Source organism: Eumetopias jubatus, unplaced genomic scaffold (genome assembly GCF_037043125.1).
Source record: "Eumetopias jubatus isolate StellerSeaLion01/CBP00866 unplaced genomic scaffold, mEumJub1_p1.0 scaffold_2, whole genome shotgun sequence".
Classification (NCBI taxonomy): domain Eukaryota; kingdom Metazoa; phylum Chordata; class Mammalia; order Carnivora; family Otariidae; genus Eumetopias; species Eumetopias jubatus.
This window is the reverse complement of record NW_028274808.1, coordinates 190,316,788-190,336,780: the sequence shown is the minus strand read 5'-3', so window position 1 is coordinate 190,336,780 and position 19,993 is coordinate 190,316,788. Positions and strand designations below refer to the sequence as shown.

Here is a 19,993-nt window from a genome sequence, read left to right as displayed (position 1 = left end):
CGATTAAGTCCCAAAAGGAGTGGGGTTGGGAAATCAGAGACTTCCTACAAACTAAAACACAATTCCAAATCATCATTATTGTTAAACTTTAAGACCCCAGTCCTTCTTTTTTTTAAAATTTTTTTATTGTTATGTTAATCACCATATATTACATAATTTGGTTTGGTGTAGTGTTCCATGATTCATTGTTTGTTCATAACACCCAGTGCTCCATGCAGAATGTGCCCTCTTTAATACCCATCACCAGGCTAACCCATCCCCCTACCCTCTAGACCCCACTCCTTCTAATGGTACATTAAACATCAGACAAAAATGTTTTCCCTGCAGCTCTAAGTCCTTAATTCAGTCTGGTTTTTAAATGTGCAACCTATTTTTTTAAAAGTCTCATTTATCATAATAAAAAAAATTAAACCCTCAAATACAGTTAGGTTAGGTAATCTGCATACACAGGGGACCAGTGGGTAAATGGTTCTAAACCAGATGATCAAAATATCTTTCTGGTTTTCTTCTAGGTCTTAACTTTATGCTTCCATCTTATATGGGGGTAGAGTATGATTTTAGCTATATAAGAACAATAACAAAAAAAAAATCTTTGCTTAGAGGAAAAAAAAAATCCAAAGACAATAGATCAAAATATAAACAGAGGTTATCTTTGGGTGGGAGAATAGATACTTCTTTTATTTCTGCTTCTCTGTATTCTGTATGAATATATTCTACTTGTAAAATGGAAATGAGTGCCTGGGTGGCTCAGTCGGTTAAGCATCTGACTCTTGGTTTCGACTCAGGTCATGATCTCAGGGTTATGAGATCGAGCCCTGCATCCGGCTCTGCGCCTCTCCCTCTGCTCCTCACCCCCTCTCTCTAAGATAAATAAATAAGTGTTTAAAATGGAAATAAATAAAGGTATGTCTATCGTGTTAGCAATGAATGATACTACAAATGATTAAACAATTCGCTTAGTCAACAGAGACACATTCATTCAGCGAAAGCTACTGGTATGCTCCAAGGATCAGGAATCCATTTGAACAGCAAAGGAGGCACTGCCTTCCCTGTTTGGAGAATCCTCCCTGGGCCCCTTTCCTGCTCGCTTATCCTACCGGCTCTCATTTGGCTGTACTGACTTAAACAAGCAAGCTTCCTATTTTTGGGCCTTAGTGGTCTCATCTGTACAATGGAAGTAATACATTGGATGATTATTTCTGACCTGATGATCTTCCCCAGATGACAACTTCTCTAAATCCAAATGGTCTAGTGGGAATTCACAGCAAACAGATTAGGTAAAGCGTTTCTGCTCTCATGGAATCAATACTAAAAGGACTGACTCTGCTACATAACTAAGTACAAGGCATTTCACAGACAAACTCCCCAAAACAGGAAACAAACAGATGGAAACACAATCAATCTCACGAGTAGTCAGGGATATACATTAAAGTACTAGCATATTATCTCTCTTGCAATTAATTCTTTCTTTAAAATGCCCAATACATTACTGGTGGTGGCATAAACCCTCACAGGACCTCCTGGTAAACTGACAACTCTTTCTGAAACTTTGAAAATGATCAGATCTTTCCACTAATAATAATTCTCCTTGGGGCAAAGAATTCTAAATGCCTGAATAACCCTGAGTGAACAACTGGAAATCAAAGTAGGGAGGTTGGGGTTGGTTTCTAAGTGATTCCATTCATCTTCTCCATGAAGTCTGAGGTCACTGGCTGATGGAGGGTAGATGCTGACATAGGGTAGAAATTGGAGAAGAGAAGAGAAAGCAGGTAAGTAGGAAATGGGAACGCGCTTGGATGTACATTTAAAGTGAGTCCAGTAGGCACAGTTAGCCGCTCTGAAATCAACCTGAGAGAATGGTGCAACCAGATTTGGAATTCTGTGAGAAGAGAATCAGGTGGGAGGGGTGGGCAAGGGGAAATGCCTATAATGCCCACAAAGTGAAGGTGAGGGGCTCCCAGAGTGAAAGTGGGGGTGCAGAGCCGGAGAGGAATAAGCGAGGAGGTGGCCTGCTGTGTTGGGTCAGGGAAGGCCACCACTGAGGGGGAAGCCCGGGCAAGAGATCTGGAAGATGCCAGGGAGCCAGCCCCCGGCTCAGAGGATGCAGAGCACTCGGGTGGAAGGCAGAGCGGGTGCAAAGGCGCCAGTGTCGGGAAGTGACTTAGAGTCTAGGAACTTTCTAGGCTAGTAATCACCCAATGTATTACTTCCATTGTGCAGATGAGACCACTAAGGCCCAGAAGTAGGAAGCTTGCTTGTTTAAGTCAGTACAGCCAAATGAGAGCTGGTAGGATTAAGCAAGCAAGAAAGGGGCCCAGGGAGGATTCTCCAAGTAATCCCGCTGTGACTGCAGCACAGTGAACAAGTGGGCTGTGCGAGGGTGCATCCCCTTATGCACACAACCGAGATGTACTGAGCACACGCTAGGTCCCAGGCACCGTGCCAGGATCCGGGGATACGGTGTTGGAGAGGTGAACAAGGTAGCATTACACGGCCCCCCATCGAGATGTTTAGAGTTTAATAAGCAAGATAAACAAATATTTACTATTATACCAAGATATGTGCTGCAAAGGAAAACGAAGCAAGGGAAGGGAGCAGGGAGAGGGGTCCTCCGTTGGTATGGCCGGGGGCAATCTCTTTGAGGAGATGACGTTTGAGCAAAGACCCGAGTGGCGTGAGTGACAAGCCAAGCAGAAGAATGGTCCAAACAAAGGGAATGGTAAGAGGGTAAAGGCCTGAGCTCGATGTGGTGTGGTGTGTTCCAGCAAGAGCAGGGAGGCCAGCTGGTTTCACTATCCCTCCACACTGTGTGAGTCGGGAGGCCACCATCACGGTCCAGGTGATGCGCAGCCTCACGACGGGGACAACTGTCCCGACACAGAGAAGGCGCCAGATTTGACACACATGCTCACAGCAGAAAATCTGGCTTTTCCGGCCGACAGACTGGTTCCTGGGAAGCCTGGTCTGTTCCTGTTATTGCAGTGCAATTCTCGGGAGGTGCTCGTTCCTGAAGTCAGCTATGAACTTGAATTTCAGCGCAGATACTCATTTCTGCTTAACCTTCCTTCTATTGCACGAGTTATATCTGGAATGACTCTTTTAAAGAAATGCAATTCCCTGCAACACAGGCCTCCAGGGCAGACTGTCCTATTGGGGCGCAGCAGAAGTGGCTGACTTAAACGAGGCATGTCACAATAATTCCCCTCCTAGTGGCCTGCTGTCCAAATCTCATTAGGCTGAGTTTCTGGGTCAGCCGATTTCCAAGAGGCTATTACAACATACAGCCCCCTCTTCCCCAGGATATATAAGGCTATTTACTTCCAATCAGGTCTGAAGAGAGCTTTCATCTCAATTAGTAAACACGGGCCATGGAATCAGCGACCCCATCAAATTAAAATATTTTAAAATTGAAATTCAGGAACTTACAGATTCCTCCATGATGTCATCGATGCTAAAGAAATGCCAGACAAAAAAATACACAGTTCTGCCACCACCTTTTGGCTCACAGGATGGACTAAGAAGCTTCCCCGCCCCAGAATGACTAACCAGAATTCTTGTCTCTCAAGCTGCCATCTGTAAGCTAATCACCACTCTCCTCTCGAGGCTCCTGAGACTTCTTTCACCTCAGCTGCTGCCCTGGGGGTCTTCTCCAACCCTCCCCCTCTAGTTTGAAATTGTGTAGTTCTTATTTTTCTTTAATCCCACTCAAATAAGAATCTGGCCTTTGGGGATTTCTTATCTTCATTCCTACTCTGTAGGAGAACATGAATAGGACTAAAGAAGAAAGACAAGCCAGCCCAGGGACAGAAGCTACAACTCCTTAGCTCCCTGTGGACAGAGACGTTCTGATCTCTGGCTCAGCCTCCCCCACCCCCCACGTGCTTTTGGCATTTGTGGAAAAGGAAGACGTGAAGCAAGGGGCACACGGGAGAGTCCTGTCCCTGTGGCTAGAGGCAGAGCCACTGTTCTAGAATGCCCAGAAGCCACCTACAATCGCTTAGGCCAGTTGTTCAGGAAACACTCAAGACTAGAAGGAATGCTTTTTCCCTCATGTGCTGTCACCAAAAGGAAACTCTGAGACACAGTGGACAGCTGCCTTAACAATGTCCTGACGGAACTGAAGAAAGGCCAGAAAATTCCAGAAAGCAATGAGAAGAGATGCATGAGAGGAGCGCTCACCAGGAACCACTCCGGTGCGCAGGTCACACCAGGCTGCATGCAGGAGATGAGCATTTATAAACAATGGGACGTAACAACTCGCATTTAGCCTTTCTTACTCATTCCTTTTCAAAAAGGTAAAATTTACTCAGTTGACAAACTGGGTAAAAGAGGAACTCAAAATGATAGATTATTAGGAATTACAAATGAAAATCTGTATTTCAAATCTGCAGGATATTTCAAAAGCTACAGGATAAAGCCAAAACTATTCACAGGGGATATTTTACACAAATCTATTAGGAAATGAGAATAAACATGAACAACTAAATGTTTAACCCAAAAGGCTAAGGAAGAAAATTCAGTAGACTTGTGAATACAGAAGGGAAGAACTCTTAAAAACAGATTGACCAAAATGAACATAATTTTCCATTTCAAAGGCACGTGGGGAGCCGGTAAAGACCAGTCCTTCGTTTTGAAGTTTTTTCTTGTTGTGGCAGAGAAGACTGATGTGGAAAGCAAGCAATGCAATGTTGGAAAAGGCACGTGGAAAAGATCTAAAATCCATGAGTAAAACTGGACTTGAACCTACATATCAAAAGTTAAAATCATCCTACTTATTTTCCTTCCTAGACTTCTTGGAAGTAGAACTTACAAAGCGAGGTGCACTGCTTGATCCCACTAAAAGGTATCATGCAATAGCCTAGTCTAAAAGCATGCATGACAAAAAGAGTAAGATCCTGAAATCAGACAGACCTGAGTCCAAACTCCTGCTTTGCCCACTCACAAGCTGTGTGATCCTGGCTAAGGGCGTTCTTCTCTCTGAGCATCTATTTGCACATATGTAATATACAGATGATATCTGCCTTACAAGACACTAGACAACATCATTAAGATTTTTTTGCATTGTTAATGTAGGATTAAACTGGATCAACCTTTATGGAGTGCAACTGGGCAACATCTATTATGGGTGCAAATTCATGAAATTGTAAGTTAACCTGGCAATTCTATTTCTAGAAGTATATCTTCCATACGTAAGTTGCATGTTTATGAAATAATTAAAGTGGTTTATAACAGTGTTTGTAGCAGTAAAATGGCGGAAATGAGTTAATCAGTAATGGACTACTTCTACAGCAATAAAAAAAGGAATGAGGAATTAGCTCTTTATGTACTAATATAAAATAATGACTAAGTTGTATGTTTAAAAAGAAAACAAGGTGCCAAATAATACATACAATATGTTATCACTTGTGAAGAAAAGACCATGTACACATTTTTGCTTGTGTATGTAGAAAAGACGTCCGAAAAGACACAGATACACAAATGCACGCACAAAACTGGTAACAGCGATCATCTGTAAAGAAGCTAGCTGGGTGGCTGAGAACCAAGAGGTGACAGAAGTTTCACATGACATATCTTTTTGTACTTTTAAATTTGGAGCCACGTAAATATGTTACCTATTCCAAAAATGAAGTATTTTTAATATTCAGTGAGATACTGGAGCAAATCAAAGTGGAAAATACCAATAATTCAGCTGGAAAATAAGCCAGGGCAAAAAAAGGGAAGTTCTTTGCAAAATGAAATATAAATGTATAAAAGGATATGACTCACCAGTGATTAAAGATACACAAATTAACCATGATTTTTTTCCTATAACATGTCAGACTTGCAACGATAAAAAAATCTTAATAACCAGAATTGGAAAAACATGTGGGTAAGCTCACATTTTCATGCACTAATAATACTGGGAGTGCAAATCGGTATACAAATTAGGGAACCACTTGGTAATATCAATCAAAATTTTAAATACACATACCATTTGCCACAGCAATTCCTTATCTAGAGGTTCCTCCTATTGGATTTACTTGCCCAAGTATGCAAAGCCAGACATTCAAGAGCAGTCTTTGTAGCAGTGTTTGAATAGCAAAAATAACTGGTAACCTAAATATCCATCAAAAACAGTGAAATGCATTGTCTAATCAATGGAACACTGTATAGCAGATGAGGAAAGAGACCTAAATACCATCACTAAGAAACAGAATAAACACAACGTGGCTTGCTCATACAATGGGACCTTGGTACAACTCAAATGAATGGATTAGAATCGATGGGTTTCAACATGAATAGAAACCTAAAACTTGGGCGCCTGAATGGCTCAGTCAGTTAAGTGCCTGCCTTCGGCTCAGGTAATGATCCCAGGGTCCTGGGATCGAGCCCCATGTCCGGCTCCCTGCTCAGTGGGGAGCCTGCTTCTCCTTTCCCTCTGCCTCTCTCTCTCTCTTGCTCTCTCTCTCTCTCTCTCTCTCTCGATCAAATAAATAAATGAAATCTTTAAAAAAAGAAACCCAAAACTTAACAGAGAGTTAAAAACAACAATAAGCAGACACAAAACAAGACTCACACACAAAACAATACTTTTCGGATATGTATAGTAAGTACATAAACCTGCCCTGGGCGCCTGGGTGGCTCAGTTGTTGGGCGTCTGCCTTCAGCTCGGGTCATGGTCCCAGGGTCCTGGGATCGAGTCCCGCATCGGGCTCCCTGCTCAGCGGGAAGCCTGCTTCTCCCTCTCCCACTCCCCCTGCTTGTGTTCCCTCTCTCGCTGTGTCTCTATCAAATAAATAAATAAAATCTTAAAAAAAAAAAAAAAAAAACCTGCCCCGAGAGGAATAGTGTCTGTGGAGAAGCAAAGGAGGGAAGGGAGGGAGGGGAAGGGGATGGTATGTAAAGGGGATTCCGATTTTGTCAATTATGTTTTCTATCTTTTATTCAAAACAATCTGACTACTTATTTATTCTGGGAGCATGAGAAAACTACCAATGTTTTATAAATTCTTTTTCTCTGTACTTTCCTGCATTTTGTGAAGTTAAAGAGAAATGAAATGGATATCTAGAATAATCTGTCAGATATGTTAAGTTTGAAAAGCAAGGGACAAAGAGCACGTTGAATAATTCCTTTAAAAAAAATGTGTGTGTGTGTAAAACATTTGGTAGATGTTTATTTTCAGAGCCTAGAACACAGCCTGGTACTTGGTAAGCACTCACCAAATACCTACTGAATGAATGAATGAAGAAATGAATGAATAGCTACGTGCAAAACTTGTTAGTAATCATGACCTTTAAATGTTATTTGCTTTTTTTTTAAAAAAAGATTTTATTTATTTGAGAAAGAGAGAGCAAGCACATGAAGGGGGTGAAGGGCAGAGGGAGAAGTGGACTCCCTGTTGAGCAGGGAGCCTGATGTGGGGCTCCATCTGGGGCTCTAGGATCATGACTCAAGCCAAAGGCAGATGCTTAACCGACTGAGCCACCCAAGCACCTTGTTATTTGCTTTTTATGTGTGTATATTGCTTTTATATTTAAAAATAAAATTAGCTTTAAAGTATTTTAATAAATACTGGGCATGAAAGCAATGTATATAATTGGACTCATGTGGTGATTTGAATTTAATTCAATATTTATTCCTTCTCAGTCCAGGTATCTCCAGGACTTCTGGTCACCTTTAGTCTGGATCACACATGATGTTCCTCACATCGTAGCTGTTCCTTGCTCTCAAGCTATTCACAGATATTTAATCACTGTTAAGTTTGGGAATCCTTTTGGCTAAAAAATTATAAACTTGAGTTTTCCCATGAGAGTAAAAAAGCAGTAGCCTCAGAGATAAAGTAATAAGTGTCTGAAATACATAGAGCTATCATAAAGTCCATGCACTTTGAATTCTACAGTAAAAATGGAGCCACCCACTGCAACTCAGGTATATAAAGTAAAGCATTAGGAGTCCAAGAAAGCAGAGCTGAATTAACAGCTGACAGCACAAGAACAAAAGAAAAAAGTTGCAAAGCTGACTGTAAGGGAAGTTATAGAAGAAATTTATAAAGCAGAGCAACACGCTCTAGAAAGACACACAGCCCCGAGGGTTTTACTGTATAATAGCTCAGTGGTATCAAGACGACACCAGTATTTCAAGAAAGCACACATAGCAGATGCTCAACTTTTGTGAATAAATAAAGAAATTTGGTAGAGAGGGAAAAGTACAATGTCTTTTTCAAGTTCAAAAATACCAAAACAAAAGCAAGAGATTATGAAGGATCTCCGGAGTGCCAGGCATCAATAAGTTTATAATCTAGGACTGCAAACTATCAAAAGGCAGTGTTAAACATGGAACAGCAGAAGTGTGCAAGTGATACAGAAAGAGTACAGACAAAATAATGAGTTGAGAGGTTCCAGATTTCCAGAATAAGGATCACACGGGGAAGGTTTTAAAGAAACAACAGGACTTTTGCCAGGAGGCAAGGGAACAAGGGTCTGATCTTGAAGGGGCTTGGGGCCTCATGTCACGCAGGGACTGCAGTGAACAAAAAGCAGGTAGAGAGGAACTACCTGTGAAAATCCCTTAAATCTCTGGCCTGCAACAAGCAATGCGAGTTTTTCTTTTAAGCGCTGATGGAGGCGGTAGTTCCTTCCGGCAAATACTACGTAATATTGTTGTAGATTGGCAGAGAGACCCATTTATACTAGTAATTTCTCCTTTTTTCCCCCATTTCAGCACATACCGTTGAATCTTCATGAATGAAATGATGCTGTGACTCGGATCATAAATGTATAAATGCACAGTGAGACTTGGGGAGCTAAACCCCACTTTCCAGCTGCCCAGATCACCCAGTCATCAGTTCCTTACCTCCGAAAACATGGCAGTGCACCATCGAGCACCGCGAAGTGACCACCTCTGCCGGGCCCACGTGGCCCTCTGCAACACCAGTTCACGCATCTACTTACTGGGTGGATGCATTTGCTAGGCCTGTGGCAACCAAACATCACAAATGGAGTGGCTTAAAACACAGGAATGTATTGTCTCACAGCTCTGGGAGCAGAAGTCCAAGATCAAGGAGCAGACAGGGCCATGCTCCCTCCAAAAGTTCTAGGTCTCTCCTAGCTTCTGGCAGTTCCTTGGCTTGTGGAAACATCCCGCCAGTCTTCACCTGGCATCCTCCCTGTGTCTACATCTGTCTCCCAATTTCCCCTCATAAGGACACGAGTCCTATAGGGTTAGGGGTCCACCCTGCTCCAGTATGGCCTCATCTTAACTACTGGCATCTGCAACAACCCTGTCTCCAAATGAGGTCACATTCTGAGGTACCAGGGGTTAGGACGTCAACTTCAACCCATAACACTCAATTTGCTCCCAAACTTCTTTCTGTCTCTTTATGTATAATAAGTTCAATGTTTAATTAAATATTATACAAACCGAGGAAATATGCACATAAAAAGAATGAGCGCAGAAAATGAAATATTCTATAAAGACTTAATAAAGACCAGCCAATAAGATGAAATCACGTGTGAGTCAACTGTAAAAGTTTGGGAAGAAAAAGCAAACTAAAAATACACAACTCTGAACTCTTAAGTGTTTTTTTTTAATTCAAAGAAATCAAAACAAAGAAGCCAAATTACAGAGGATACATTTTGGCTGCTATTTTATATCAGAAACGCTAATCATGAAATTTTAAACAATTAGCTCATGCTAAAAAAAAAAATGTTCAGTCTTGGCTCTACATCAAAAGGTTGGTGAATGAATGTTTCAAGTTCCTTGTTTAAAAACTTTTCTAGTTCAGGCAACACCCTAACAGGGACAGACCTGGAAAGATGCCTATGAAATACTACTAAGTGAACACTTGTTATGGAACATGCAAAGTATTCCATTTTGTTCCCTAAGATTTTTAATAGACCTGAGAGCATGTTTGCAGACAACATCGAAAGGACTGGACCCGTTATGAATGAATGCAACTAGACAGTGATCATCAGTGCTGCTAACATCACAAAAAGGGAAACAACTAGACAGATAGTATCCGTATCCTGGTGCAAATGTACAATACCACCTATAAAGTGCCTTTGTCCCCAGAATGAACTTGTATCTGATCTTTATAGGAAATGCAGAAGACAGAGAAATATGTTAAGAACACCATGAAAATGGAATCAGTGAAGATCAGCCTATAAGAAATACTACAGGGAAAATAACTAGGTTCTTCAGCAAAAAAATTGCAAGGAGGAAAAAGACCTAGAGGCGCATCCTAGAAATTAAACTGAGACAGGAGACATATCAACCTATTGCAATACATGGACATTATTTGGATCCCAATTCAGCCAAACTGTATTAAAAAAATGACATTTACAAGACAATCAAGAAATCTGAACACTTCAATACTTTATTATATTGAAGAACTATTGTTGACTTTCTACAGTGTAAAATTCAGCATCTTTATTTTTAGGGATCGGTACTGATATATTTACAGATGATATGATAGAAAGACTGAGATTTGCTTCAGAATGAAGGGGATGAGTAAGAGGGACAGGTAGAGGTAGAAACCAAGCAACACTGATCATGAGTTGAAAGTTACTGAAGCTTGGGTGATGGGAAATGAAAGCTCATCAGAAGGCCTTTGAGAGGTAATTAGGTTTAGATGAGGCCTGGAGGTGGAGCCCCCATGATGGGGTTAGTGCTTTATAAGAAGAGGAAGAGACCTGGGTGCACGCGGGCTCTCTCTCCTCCACGTGAAGATACAGCAAGAAGCCTCAAACCAAGAAAACGACTCTCGCCAGACACTAAATCTCCTGCACCTTGATCTTGGACTTCCAGCTTCCACCACGGGTGAGAAATAAAATGCTGTTTACACCCCCAGGCTGTGGTATTTTGTGACAGCCGCCCAAGCTAACTAAACAGGCCCCGACTGGAAACCTCCCAAATGCCAAGCCAGTGGGATAAATAAATTACAGTATATTCATGTGATAGAAGAGTATGCAACAGCAAAAATGAGTATTTCCAACCATATGCAACAATCTCGGTGACTCCTACAAATAAAATATTGTGCAAAAGAGGGCAGAAAACAAAGTGTATGTACGGCATCCCAGCAGGTGTAACTCCTCTATGCCACTGGAAGGCAGGAGTTGGGTTACCCTTGGGATGAGTTGGGGGATAATGAGCAGGAAACAAGACAGGGTTCTTCTGGGACCTTGTTCTTTTCCTTGATCTGGGGGCTGGTTACACAGATGTGTGCAGTTTGTGAAAAGTCATCAAGTTGTAGAGTAGGTGCACTTTTCGGTATGCATATTATGCTTCAACATAAAAATACTTTAAGTATTTTTTAAATTAAAAGAAAGACTTTGATTTAGTAGATATGGGTGGGACCTAAGAATCTGCATTTCTAATAGGCTTCCAGGTGATGTTGATGCTGTTATTCCAAATGTCACATCTGGGGTAGCACTGAGCTAGGCCACTCGTGTCCAAGTGTACCTGAGAATTTCCAGGAGCAGGTTCAGTGGACAATGTACACTCCATATAGCCTTTCTCCTGTAGTTTAGGTGAGGGCAACAGGTTTACTGAGTGATGCCCGCCCTTCGCTGTCTACAGAGCCTCATGTAGATATGTTGGCTTCTCCCCAGGCTCATGGCCTGACAATCTCCCAGACATGCAGGGCTCTAGCCTCCGTGTTCTCCAGGCCATATCCTATGAATCTCTGTCTCAACTCACATCAATCAGGCCTGTACTTAAACACCTGGAATGCTCTCCTCTGCTTCCTGAACCCTTCCACATCCTATGGCTCAGTTCAATTGCTACTTCCTCCATGAAGCCTTCTATTGGCCCCATCATGACTAATCCCTCCTCGGGACAGCCATGAGCCCACTTGACCATGAGCAAGGACAGCCGACCCTGCACCACAGCTCACTATGGAGGTGGAGATTTCCTCCCTCAATGTCAGCCTTTTGAGAACAGAGAAACTCGGTCAAGGCCATCTCTGCCCAAACAGCACCAGGCTTGGCATGCAGTAGGAGCTCACTACATATTTGCAGGATTACAATATGAGTGCTTGGAATCAAATAGTCAGGTTTGACTCTGGTTCCATTTTTTAGAAATAGGACCTTGGTCACATTACTTGATATTGCTGGGCTGTTGGGGAGAACTAAAGAAGGGTGTGTGTGTTGAAAGGTGGCCTTCAAAAAGCCATGTCCAAGTCCTGACTCCAGGAACCTGTGAGAGTGACCTTATTTGGAAAACGGGTCTTTGCTGACATAATTAAGTTACGGATCTTGAGACGATAACATCCTGGATATAGGGTGAGCCTTAAATCCAATGGCAGGTGTCCTTATAAGAGAAGGTCAGTGACACAGAAGGGGGCCTTGTGAAGAGAGGCAGAGATTAGAACACCTAGAGCCACTAGAAGCTGAAAGAAGCAAGGATTCTCCCTTAGAACCTTCAGAGAGAGCGTGGCCCTGCCAATACCTTGACTTTGGATGTCTGGCCCTCAGAACGCAGAGAGAATAAATCTCTGCTGTTTTAAGCCACCCAGTTTGCGATCATTTGTTAGGACAGCTCTAGGAAACCAGTACAGTGGGAGTCAAATAAATACTTGGTCTTTTGTCTGTGTGATCATCAAAGTCTGACATTAGTTCAAAAGCTTTTGCTGAATATGAATTTTATACATTCAAATTTTATTTGACAAACACACAGCACTTAGTGTATGTTAGACACCGTTTTAATTGCTTTGCAAACACTATTTCTTTAAATATTATGACGCCCCCAAAAGTACCATGATTATTTTTTTCTTGAGAGAGAAACAGAGAGAGAGCAGGGAGAGGGGCAGAGAGAGACAATCTCAAGCAGACTCCATGCCCAGCATGGCGCCCAACGTGGGGCTCGATCTCATGATCCTGAGATCATGACCTGAGCAGAAATCAAGAGTTGAATGCTCAACCCCCTGAGTCACGCAGGCACCCCGAAAAGTACCATGACTATTTTCGTCATTTTACAGAGGGAAAACTAATAAACAGAGTTTAAGTAACTTGCCCAAGGTTACAGAGCTAGTAAAGGAGCCAGGATCCAAACCCAGGCAGTGGCTCCAGAGTGTGAGTTCTTCACCACAGTTCAAGTATGGGGCTCATTCCCGAACCTAGATCCCCGTCAAGCAGAAGATATGTGGCGAGCCTGCTTGGCCTACCACCTCTCCTGCTACTGTCCACCCCACTGCTCAGTTTGGACCCAGCACTACCTTCCCTGTACAGACCACACTTCACAGCTACTCTCCAAGTGCAAATTGTAGGACTTCTCTTCCGCTCAATGCCAGTGGACAAGTGGCCTTTAATTCAACATTGGCTCCGTCCAGCAGATGCTCCAGTGGCCTCTCTTTATTTACATTCGTACTTAATCTCTCATTTCCTGCATGTACTTAGAGGCTTCCTAAAAGGACATCACTGCTGGAGACTAGAGGAGTAGGGAGCTTTTCTTGTGTCTTTTTGTGGGCTTGGCACACATGTCGCAGAAAAGCATAGCCTGCCTCTGTTGATTACACGCACAAAGTCAGGAGCACATTCCAGCAGGACCTTGTAGACGTTACGGGAATATGGTCAATAGGACTGGGTTTTCCATTTAGCCGCAAAAGCTGTTCTATGAAGCAGAAGACACGTGAGATGGATTAGAGCAGTGCTTGTTACAGTCTGGGGACGTGTCACCTACCCCCCTGCCACCAAACTCGCACCACACTCACAGGTCACTGGGGACATATGAATGCAATCTGTACAGCAAATCTCCTCCACAGAGGCAACATGGTGCAGCATTTGGGGGCAAAGTCATGGGCCCTGGGTCAAACCCTGAGTTGACCCCTTGGCCAACAGTGTGTGCAACCTTGGGACAGTCCCCGAGTCTCTTGAGTTCCTGATGAGCAAATACAAGCAGCAACTATGAGCCTGGAAAATAAAGCCTGGATTCCAACCCTGCCTCCACCACAGACTCGTTGTGCGACCCCAAATTGTTGTGGACCTCAACTTCCTCTTCCATAAAATAAGAATAATAGTACCTAGCTCATAGAGTTATGGAGTTGTTCAAATCCCAGAAGCAGGCACATGATAGCTGTTTGCTCTTACATAAATTAGGATGACAGACAATGACAGGTGAACCCTGCCCAGCACAGTGAGTGACACCTGGGAGGAAGGATCACTAGATATTAGTTCTTTCCCTCAATGACCTTATCTATGGCCAGGCCCATTGCCAATATGAGTGCTGTGATCTAAAGGAGAAAATGCTGGCTTTGTTTGAATTAAGTAAGAACACACAGGTGCTGGATATAATAAAACATCCTGATTCCCAGCTGACATTGGCAAAGACACGCCTACTGGGCTATCCGCCCAGCCATCCCCTTTTCTGGGAAGCACCTCCTTACCTGTGGCACCATGGAGACAGTGACGACTCCCAGTGTCAGGCCCACGAGGTGTGACCGTGGCCACCATTCCTCAGTGGGTCTGTGTTTGGTGACTGGCCCAGGCAGGACTGGAACTGGGGCTTGGGACTTAAAGAGAAGAACACCCAACCATTCTCCAGGAAGTTGGCTTGAATTCTGCGACGCTGGCATCCTGGTTCTCTGCCACAAGGATGGCAGGAGTGGAGGATCCCAGAGGGAGGGGGGATGGGAAGGCGGAGGTGCAGAGGGACTGGGTGCAGAGAGGAGCCAAGGTGGGAGGCAAGGAGGCCCCAGAGTGAGCGCCAGTCCCCTGTGGCTGGGCAGCACGAGGTAACCGGAAGGCATGATGACAAACTCCTTTTTGACACCCTTAGCTAACAGGTTTCTGTTATTTCCCATGGAGGAAACTCCCACTTACTGCAACATCCTGCCCAGATCTCAGACTCGGCAGAGGACAAGCTTCACCCTTCCCTCCTCCCACCTCCCGCTCACCCAGCTCCGCTTTGGCACCTGCCAAAATCAGATTAACCCAGAACGCTATTAGAAACAGGTCAACTGGCCTAAAAATCTCATTTAAAAATACACCCAAAACAGAGCAGAGAATAATTTTAGAGACTTTCTATAAAAATAAAAGCAGAAGATGCCTTTTTTTCACTTGCTCCAATAGAATAGCTCTGATCTGGGTCATGATTTATACCAAATTCATCACAGACACGTGAAATTGAAAAGGCACTATTTACCATCCACACGAGATAATCTTCTGCAACACACACTCTTAGCGTGCAGAAATTACCATTTTTTACAGCCACCCACAGACCTTTTTAAAGCACTGTGGTAAAGTAAAAGGGAAAGAAATGAGCCACAAGGTAAGCTGTGGAATATAGGAGAAATAACTAGTCCTGGAGACAGAGGTTTCTCAATCTGCCCCAGGCTAGCCATGTGCCTTGAAAATGTACTCTTGTTCTGACTTAGCTTTCCAGTCTGGAAAAGGGCGTATAATAAATAGAAATAAGATCACCATTTACCACCATCGTGCATTTCCCAAAGTTGTCGTGGGCTTCGAATGAGCTAACACTTCGCAAAGAATGCCTTACAGCAGATTCTGGGGACAGTGGCAACGAACAAAGAAACAGAAGAATGAGAGCCTGTCAGATGTAGATGTTTTAGTGGAGGAGTAAAGACCACGCAGTAGACTAGCCCTGCACCCAAACCCTGCCTTCTAGATCTGGTTCCGCGACTGTGGGGCTTGCGGGAAGACACAGCCCGCTGAACTTCAAAAGTAATGGAATGGCTTCTTACAAGGTAACTCCATAGAGAATATTCCTGATGGAGCAGTAAGGACATTTTAGTGATCCCTCCTGGAGACATCTTTTTCCCATGTCCCTTTCTGGCACCAATCTTGGCGTCCAATTTGGTCAATTCTTCCTCTCAAATAATAATATAACTAGCAGCTACCTTTATTGAGGATTTTTATCTGTGCCGTTCAGGCATGGTTTTAAACATAGGCTTTACATATGTCATCTCATTTAAGCTTCACAGCTAAAAGCTACAGAGTGAGTTATGATTATTGTCATATTACATCTATGAGAGCAGAGGCTCTGAAAATTAACTTGGCCAAAATCACCCAGCAGGTAATAGGCAAGAGCTAGGATTTGAACCAAAATCCTTTGAAATGAAATCCATGAAATGGATCCTGCCTCTGTTTCCTCCATTACCTTTGCCTCGTGCTAAGTTAGGTCCGTTATTTCCTTCCTCTGGACCACTGTAGAAGACTCTACCTCCCTATGACCTTTCCTACCAGCTGCTATCGGATTCTTTTCCCAAAACCCAATCCCCCTTCCACCCTGGCTCCCAGCTCCCAGCAGGTACAACACAGAAGGCAGGGGCTCTCAAGAAATGAATGAAACCTTTGCTCAGCTTCCTTCTCTCTATAAAACTCTCCAGCCTGCCAGTCAGGGTCTGACCCTTAGCAGACTTATTCCATGAATACCCACCTCATGGGTCCACTATGAACCACTGTCTCCTCCACTCTCTGGGCACATGGTTCCCTGCGCTGGAAGCACCCTTCCTTCAGCTCCCCCCGGTCATCCTACCATCAACACCCTTTCTAAGTTGAATGAATAGACAAGCGACTCCTCCTGAATGTAAGCCATCACTCTCTCCTCAGTGTGTCTAAGCCCGGGACTCGGCATCCCTCGTGCAGCTTCAGACCAGGGGTAGGTGTTTATGAAATAACCACACCAGGTTTTTGAGCATATTCTGCTGTGACCTGTCTTTCTGGTCTCGTCTAATCTGATCTTTTCTTCTGCCCAGGAAGGTAAGTAGGCTTTTGTGCAAAGTCCCAGTTAAACAAGACCCTTCCATCTTGTATTTATAAAGATACAACACGGGCTTCGCTCTAGAGAGTTACAGATGCAAAATGCGTTATGCTGTTTGGCTCAGACATAGGATGTAAAGTGGAAAACTCCCCAGTCCAATAGCATGAGAAAAGGGAGCCCAGGCTCGAGGGTCCTCCCTTTCTCTTTCACTCCTGCACTGGACTGGGACTTTGCATTCAAAACACTCTACTCTTTCAAATGAAAGAATATACCTCAGGGATCATTCTCTCTATGAAGATGTTACTTCGTAGAGGACTTGTCCTGAAGTCATCTGTTTAGGTTACTATATTAAGTTAGTTAAGCTAATGAATCGGATTCCATTTCTCTCTCTCTCTCTCTCATTGTTGTTGTTTTTGCATCTTCAATTATGAAGCTGTCTGCCTATGATCTGGAGCTCATGAAACGCAATGGTCCCAGCAGGAAAACTACATCTGGTATATGTCCACCTATAGGGCACTTTGAGACCATTATGAGATCTAGTAACTGGATGAAAGAATTTAAAAAATGGGATGGTGGGAAAAAAAACAATACTCCACAATGTCCCCTATGAAATTCAATATTATATTCTTTAAGCAACCTAATGATTTTTTTTTTTTTTTTTTTTTTGCAAGGGGTAATGCTACTCTGCTCTGGTCTACTGTTGAGACTTTTGGGAATTTCTTTTTCCAAAGTAGTAAGTATTGATGAAGGTCAAGGGACAAGCAGTCCTAACACCCTCAGATTATAGCAGGATTTAAATTCTTCAGACACCTCCTTCTAGACTAATAATGACGCTGGAGTTCAAAACCTGAGGATGTGTTGGATGCAGGATGCCTTTGACCTGATCGTTTGAATTCAAACTTTTAAAAATATTGCTTTCCTTTGTAAAATAAGTGTGAGGAAGCCTTCCTCTGAAACCTAGAGGGAGCAAAATAAAGCAACATATGGGAAGAGATTACAGGATTAACTAATTACATGATATGCTTTAATAACACATGGATGCTTCACAATCTTTTTGAAGATGCCATTATAAATGCATATAATAAACTGAATTGTATTCCTTTTGCCTAAAAAAACAAAGAAACTAAGACTAAAAACACTAGTAGGTATTTGATTATTTAATAACATTTACGCCAAGTCTACAAATAAAGGAAGAGGTACCTATTGAGAATAGTGAACTTGTATCCAACATTAATAAGTAAACTATTTTCTACTTCCATCTTTTGGATTTTCAAATTTCGTCTTTCAAGCAGGGACATAAAGAGTATGTAGTATATGTTCAGGGTCTCTTCAAGGGCAACAGGGTTCAGAGTGATTTGTTTCATTGAATTGAAATTTAAACTAACAAAAAATTGAGAACTACACTTCAAACTGTTCTGATTGCTTAATCTGAGACAAAAAAATGTAAGACAATTTCAATATAAATGTATCATAATGAAAATCTATAAACTGCCCATAACATAAACAAGTGTTAAAGCTCACTAAATACATTCTCTCTCCCTCTTTCTCTCTGTCTCTCTCTCTCTCTCTCCCACACACACAGACACATAATCCTCTTATGAATAATAGCTGACCAGCTAAAGAAGATGATAAGGATTACAACAAGTTTTATAATTTGTATATTGTATAACTTGTATTTGTATTTGATAATTTGTATATTGTAAAATTTAAAATTTGTGTATATATGTACAAATCTTATAATTTGTATATATCTTTTGTATATTGTAAATTGATATTTGTATATCAATAATAGCATTCAAATCTTCACAGTTTAAAGAACAAGCCTAGAATAGGTCTAACATGAAGTCAATAAAAATTTAGACTGCCAAACCCTAATAGCAGATACTTCCCACAGACCATTTAAATTTTCATAATCTCTTCCCTGAAAACACACGCCCACAGACTTCCCAGTACAGGGATTAGGGTGAACAGTAGCAATACTCACGATGGGTAAGGCACCATGCCATCAAAGTTCCGACAAGGGCCCATCCCTCCGACAAGGGGCCATCTCTCCTTTCCTTACACTCAAATTCTTAGAACTGAAGCAAAGAGTTAGCCAGCTAAACACGGCGGGTCAGGCCTGCCCTTGTCTGCAGCAATGTGAAATTGTACTTTGTGGTGGGTCAAGGAAGTTTCAATCTGTAAGTGCTGGCCTAGCCACCAGAGGTGATTATTAACTCACCTGAGAGAATTTGCATTTTTACCCTAATTTTTACCTTTGGTTTGCACTTGAGAGTAATTCATTGCTCTCACCGGGGGGGGGGAAGAGGGAGGAGAAAAAAGACCAAGAATTGGAAAACCAGCATAGCAACATCGTTTGATTTCATATCTTATAATCACATTCCTTGACAACCTATTAACCTGGCACCAGTGTTCCTAACTTCTGTCTCAATACTTTCTGCTCCTGTGCAATCCCATCACTTTGAATCTTATGCTTTAAAAAACTGAATATATAAATAAAATACTGAATATAAAACATATTTACTGTATCTTGATTAATCAACAATATTCCGTGTGCGCACATGAGTGTGTCTGGGGACAAACTCCATCTTTTCCCGCAATGGGCACTTACCTTCGGGGAAAGCATTGGGCTGCACCACGCGGAGGAAGACGTGCACCATTTTAAAGAGAACGCCAATGGGCCCAGCTTTGTAAGAGTCCTTGGTCTCATAGTTCCTGGCAGGCAATTCAAATTCCAAAACATCAGAACCTTTTGTGGATGACAGCGGCCCCAGGGCAGAGGTATCCCAGCCCAACTCCAGCAGCAGCAGGAAGCCTAGGAGGAGGGCCATGGCTAGCAAGGTCCCCCACGCATGAGGTAGAGCTGGGGGCCTCCGGCCTCAGAGCCTTGGTTGAGACAGGAGCTTGCGTTCCTGCGCAGAAGAGGCTCGGCAGCAAGCGCTGGATGTGCCGAGTCCACTCCCTTTCCTGGCCGGGCTGGCACGCAGCGAAGGGCGTCCGAGAGCCTTCTGCGGGTCCGGGTCCGGGTCCAGGTCCGGTCTGCGGTTCAAGGCACCATCCCTGGTGGGAGAAAAAGACAGCGCTCACTTCGCACACAGCCCGCCTGCCCCAGGAGTTTCTGGAGAGAAGGCTGCAGAGATTTAGAGCCAGCGCATCAGCCTAATCTGCTGGGTGGGAGGCAAATGCAGAGCCTGCTTAAAGCTGCAGGGGCAGGAAAGCCAGAAGGTCCCACCCCAGGGGCCAGACGCAGAACGCAGACCTTGATGGGCTCCGGAAACACTCTATGGTGCAGAGAAGG

At 43.1% G+C, this 19,993-nt stretch overlaps 1 protein-coding gene across 1 annotated transcript in view; it reads right to left on the bottom strand.

Moving 5' to 3' along the window:
* Window positions 1–19,557, bottom strand: part of PROM1 (prominin 1) — a 98,013-nt gene extending 78,456 nt beyond the window's left edge. The window contains exon 1 of the mRNA XM_028087855.2: window positions 19,307–19,557. Coding sequence (XP_027943656.2) covers window positions 19,307–19,526 — 220 coding nt within the window. The 5' untranslated portion in view covers window positions 19,527–19,557. The remainder of the gene's footprint in view (window positions 1–19,306) is intronic.
* Between the last annotated feature and the right edge of the window lie 436 nt (window positions 19,558–19,993).